This window comes from Engraulis encrasicolus, chromosome 23 (assembly GCF_034702125.1).
Source record: "Engraulis encrasicolus isolate BLACKSEA-1 chromosome 23, IST_EnEncr_1.0, whole genome shotgun sequence".
Lineage (NCBI taxonomy): Eukaryota > Metazoa > Chordata > Actinopteri > Clupeiformes > Engraulidae > Engraulis > Engraulis encrasicolus.
The window spans coordinates 21,764,681-21,770,007 of record NC_085879.1 but is presented as its reverse complement, the minus strand read 5'-3'; the positions used below and the strand labels follow the sequence as shown (position 1 = coordinate 21,770,007).

At 41.2% G+C, this 5,327-nt stretch overlaps 1 protein-coding gene across 1 annotated transcript; it reads right to left on the bottom strand.

Moving 5' to 3' along the window:
- Positions 1-2,998: 2,998 nt before the first annotated feature.
- On the bottom strand, positions 2,999-4,917 carry phox2bb (paired like homeobox 2Bb). The gene is made up of 3 exons (XM_063190035.1): positions 4,677-4,917; positions 3,822-4,009; positions 2,999-3,585 (listed from the first exon to the last, which is right to left on the bottom strand). Exons 1-3 carry the CDS (start codon positions 4,915-4,917, stop codon positions 3,157-3,159), a joined length of 858 nt encoding a protein of 285 aa, XP_063046105.1. The 3' UTR covers positions 2,999-3,156.
- Positions 4,918-5,327: the final 410 nt, after the last annotated feature.

The following is a 5,327-nucleotide window of genomic DNA, read 5'->3' as shown; positions in this document are numbered from 1 at the left end:
CACACAGTAATTCACACAGTGTTCATTTAACCCCTCTGAGAGTCGAATCAACACGCAAGTGTTAAATTTGACTCTTTGGGTGTTTAGTTAGCACTGTGTAATTCACTGTGAACACGCCTATTCTCCATCCTCGCTTGCTGCTTTTTCCGGTCCGACTTTTTTCCCCTGTTCTTTTCCACTGTCTCTCTGTTCCACATTTTTTGTTTGGACCCCATATGATATGTGCCTTAGGAAAAAACGAGGGAAACGCGTATGTATTACACTCGCAGCTGAATGTCAAGTCATTTTGGTGGAAGCCAAAGATGGAGTATTTTGTCTGTCTGTTTGTAGCCAATGGTTGTTGGAGCTTTGAGCACACATTGCAAGGTGGTTATCTTCATAGAGAAGCATTACATGTAGGATATCCCAGTTAAAACCAGTTAAATCTTTATTTTTTCTGCTTTTTTGGGAAAGGGGGCTTGTGTTTTTGGAGGGGGTGCATAGGGCTTCATGTGCTAGTTAAGGTATCCATTTGTCTGTTTCATTTTTGTATTCCTTTTCTTTTCTCGGCTTGCTTTCTTTCAGACTTTTTTTTTCTTTATGCAGAATCGTGCATTACTCTCTGACTGAAAAGGAGGCGATGATGTATATTTGAAAAGGGGCTAAATATTTTGTGATAAAGTCTGATGGGGATGCATTATTATATATATAAGAAAGTTGTCTGTGCTATTATACGAGAAGCAAAATGGATCATTTTGTTCTAGTGGGCAGAAACTTGAGTGTCAATTTCTTACTTATTTTTTTGCCTTAGGGAAAGATTTGATTTCCCTGTTAAAATCCCAGAACAAAAAGAAAAACCGAAACACTAAAAACTAAGACCAGAAACCTCTCGGTCTGAATGTGTTCGTATTTCATCATATCAACACTGGTCCACTCCACACAGACTACAGCATGGGTTTAAGATCACAAGGTTGTTTTTTCCAAGTAGTACAGACACATTCACACACTCATACGCATGCACACACACAAGAAAATACGCAATCACTCGTGCCACCTGCCTCTTCCATTGCTGATGTAGGAATGTATAGTGTAAGCAAACAGAGGCATCACCGACAAAATATGTTATTTCAGATTATCTATTCTTTCTTCTCTTTTTTTTGTTTTTGAACCATTGAAGCATTTTTGAATATATTTGAACTCTTTACTCTGTTATCATATTTTTTTCTCTTCTTGTATAGCCAGTGTGTCCGAGCACTGCCTGGTTATATTTCGTTATGTTTAATTAGGTATGTTGATATAGGTTACATCCGGACAAGGGCATTTTACCAGAGACTTGATGTCGTCTAGGAGAAAAGATAGCTCTATACCTTGGAGGGGAAAAAAGATATTTTACGTCTGAGGTCTATATTTATTGTGATATTCACCTAAATACTACCCGAACATAGATGAATTTGATGTTCAAATGCAATGGCTTTACAGCATATTGTATGTTTATAAATAAAGAATCTAAAAAAAAAAACTTGCTACTTATTTATTACGTTTTTTCTCCTGCTCTGGGTTTCTCCAACACAACAGTTTCTCTCATTCTCTTTCTTTAAACTTCTACACTTCCCACCCCCCCATAGCCCTTTTCTGTCTTTGCGGTGTGCGTCGACGGCAATGCCGTTCAGACGCGCTGCGCTGTCCATGGTGCTGAAGTTGGCTAGGCGCAGTATTGGCGAACCGCTTTTGGCAACTTCCCCAGACAGCTACACTAATTTGTAGTACATTATCAAAGTCTTGTATATCCTACATAACTAATGAGGCAATAATGTGAATATATATTTAAATTATAGAAGAAAACAATAAGAAGCCAATCGTGTTTTAGTCCATTTAAATAGGCTATTACACTTGAAGAACATAATCTATGACATTGCTGTTGTAGAATAAATGCTTTCTACAGCTTTTGGGTGCTGATAGCTTTTGGACTAAAAAAAAAAGTTTTGACATCTAATAGTTGTAGATATCAAAACTATTTTGTTGTTTGTCACAGTATATGAAAATGAAGGAGACGTATGACAAAGCAATAATGATAATTATTATTATTTTATCATCAACAACCATTTCAATGGTACACCTGAAAAACTATGTGCACATGTAGAAATATTTCCTTCTTAAATATAAGCATCCATTACCTACATATAAATAATCGTCAAGTCCTGGACAAAAAACATGTTACAGTATGCTCACAAAATAGGGGAAATTATTATAAAATTGGACGGAAAGGACAACATGCAAATAATACCGAAATAAATACAATGTTTTGCATCCATTCCTTCGTTTTTCTCAAACGTAAAATCGCCAGTGGTAGCTTTGTAAAACATTAAAAACGACCCTTAATGACCTACAAGGGGGATATGGCCTATGTTTGACTATCGAGGACAAGAATACATATTAACACTATACATTTGAGCCACAAAAACACAGCCGTAGAAAGACACACAAAACATTTACGTTTTTGTCAATAGTGAAATGTATACTTGTGCCATTTTAGGGAATAATTTTGCTTAATAATGTCACCAATAAAGACATTTCGTTTTGTTTTTCTATAGCCCATAAAACGGTTCGCTAAATGTTTGGGGAAATCAGCATAATGAAAAGAAAACAAAAATAAAACATTCATTTTTTTGACCCCAAATGACAAATCTGGGATCTTGCTGTTCATATTCTAGAGAACACATAAAAATGACAAAAGTCCTTCTGTAAACAAATGTTGAGCAGCGCCATTTTCTTCAGACAATAATCGGTTCGAGTATGTCAAAGAGATGTTCTGGAGAGATGCACACTTGTAGACTATTATTTCAATCTAGCAGAGATGGCACTGACCACAATTACTCTGAAACGAAACAAATAAAAATAAACAAACGACACACAAGAGGTAACAAAAAATATCACTTTGATGATCCAGCTTTTTTTAGTGCGAGATTGATGTCATCGAATGTCAAATGTTCACGTGATGACTTGTAGCGTTGGTCTCTTTAGTTGTTTTAGTCAACCACGTGAAGGGAAACAAGTGTCATATTGTTTGGCATTCCTCCATTTTTGAGTCAATGCTGTTCTGTCATGAAGGGTAAACTGTTTTTCTCTCATCTCCTCACACCGCTCTGACACACTTTCTCCATTCCTCAAGCACATCAGCTAGAACATGCTGGTCTTCACTAAAGTGGCTTTGGCTCCGTTTTGTCTTTGCAAAGACGACAGTACGCTTGCGAACGGTCCGCCCAGTGAGTCGGGTATCGAGGTGATGGATCCTGGAGCCGAGGCCCATCCTTGGCTAGGAACGTTGCCGCCCATGGTCATGGTCGTGGTCGTCTTCACTTGCTCCACCGGTCCATTTCCGGTGCTGTTGACCTGTCCGCCCGTGGGGCTGGGGCCGCCGCAGCTGGAAGGGGGGTTTGAGTTGGGCACCGGGCCACCCGTGCTGTCGGGGTCTGTGGCTTTAGTGTCTTTGCTGTCCTCCTCCCGGGAGTCCGACTTCTTGCCAGATCCGTTCTTAGCAGCGGCGGCAGCGGCTGCAGCTGCACGCTCCTGCTTGCGGAACTTGGCGCGTCTGTTTTGGAACCAAACCTACATGAAGGGAAAACAGGGATAGACAATTAGTCATTTGAGGCCTTTGAGCTGAAAATATGCATACCTAATGACACTGTTTACTAAGCCTCAAAATGTGTGATATCGTGATATATCATGGGCTTGTGCAGCTTCGTATAATGTTGTAAAATGTAATAGTCATTCTAGAAGCCTTTGATCAACATCCTAAGTTATACCTCTCGAAGCCTTGGCATAGGGCAGAAAGCTTGCCATACCTGCACCCTGGCTTCTGTTAGATCAATTTTCAGAGCCAGCTCCTCGCGCGTGTAAATGTCTGGATAGTGGGTCTCAGCGAACACCCGTTCGAGCTCCTTCAGCTGGGCGCTCGTGAAGGTGGTTCGGATGCGCCTCTGCTTCCGCTTCTCGTTCAAGCCACCGTGGTCTGTGAACAGCTTGTAGGGAACTGTGGAGAGAGAAGAGGAAAGTTAGAATACCTGTATGAGTGAGGTAAAATTACACAGGTGAAGGGCAGTGGTGTTATTCTGGGTGATTCCATGCGTTAAAGGCTGCATTGGTGATAAATTGGCTAAATTGGATAAAAAAGAATCTCACACTAGATTAGATTCATGAAATCAAATTGATTAATATGATTATAATTGATTATGATCAGCCCGTATTCTGTCGCTGTTGTAATTGAATATGATATGTGGTTAATTACATACTGTTCCAAAATTGTTTGGAAAGTTGTTGTAAATGTGTTCGTCTTCCACTTCGGATACCGGTGCAACTTCAATCCAGTGCCAATAATGAGCTTAAGCCTTTGGTTATTTCATTATTTTCGAAGCTTTATGTCTCATCGCAAAGTAAATAAATTATGCCGATCATTTTGGCAGCTTAAGATAATTTTGTTGGCGGTTAGGGTGTGACAGGGATAGTGTAACCCCGTAACCGAATTACCCCTTGCCTGCAATCGCTTCTAACGTGATAAATTCTTTCATTTGTGTAAGCAAATTTCGTTTGGTAAATACTAAACACATTTCCATTTTCAAATGCAATCAACGCGTCCTATATACCGAGGAAGAGATTCTAGCGTGCCTCAGCCAGTGAATCAAAGTTGTTGGGTGTCTTACCTGCGGCGTAAGGGCTGCTCTGGTGGTCACGCAGCGTCCCAAGGCTGCAGGAGCCCGGTGTGAGCGAGGGACACCCCGAGCTGGCCCCAAACGTGGTCCTTATCGGATTGTACTGAAAGCCACTGGCTTGGCTGCAGGAGCTGAAGTCCGCATAGGCTGAAGCCAAGCTCGTCGTGTCCATCCCGGCCATACATGACTCGTAGGCGGATGAATTGAGGTAAGAATACTCCATTTTATACATTGAAAAGGCTCAGTGAAGAAAGAAAGGCGCACTCCCAGAGAAAAACCAGAGAACGGCGAGATTTCAAATCGGACTCAAATGACGAGGCAGGCATACAAAAAATAACACGAGGCGTACTGACTTGTGGGGAAGATGTGACTTGGATTTTTACTGGTTTGAAGGAGGCCAGGAACCGTGGCTAGATGTGCACTGCTCAGCGCCCGCTCCAAAACTGCCCTCCTTTAAAGGCGCTGAGCCTTGTTTTATCAAAAGCCTCCCAAAGAGCCGCCTAGCCCGAGGTCTCCAGAGCATATAGTCCTCATAATAAACTTGGCTCTTTCCGCTTGGACAATAGCACAGCGTTTGGGTCTTATTGCTGGCGCTTTTTTACATGACAATAACTCATCAGTCTATTGGGCTGGCACTGGGGG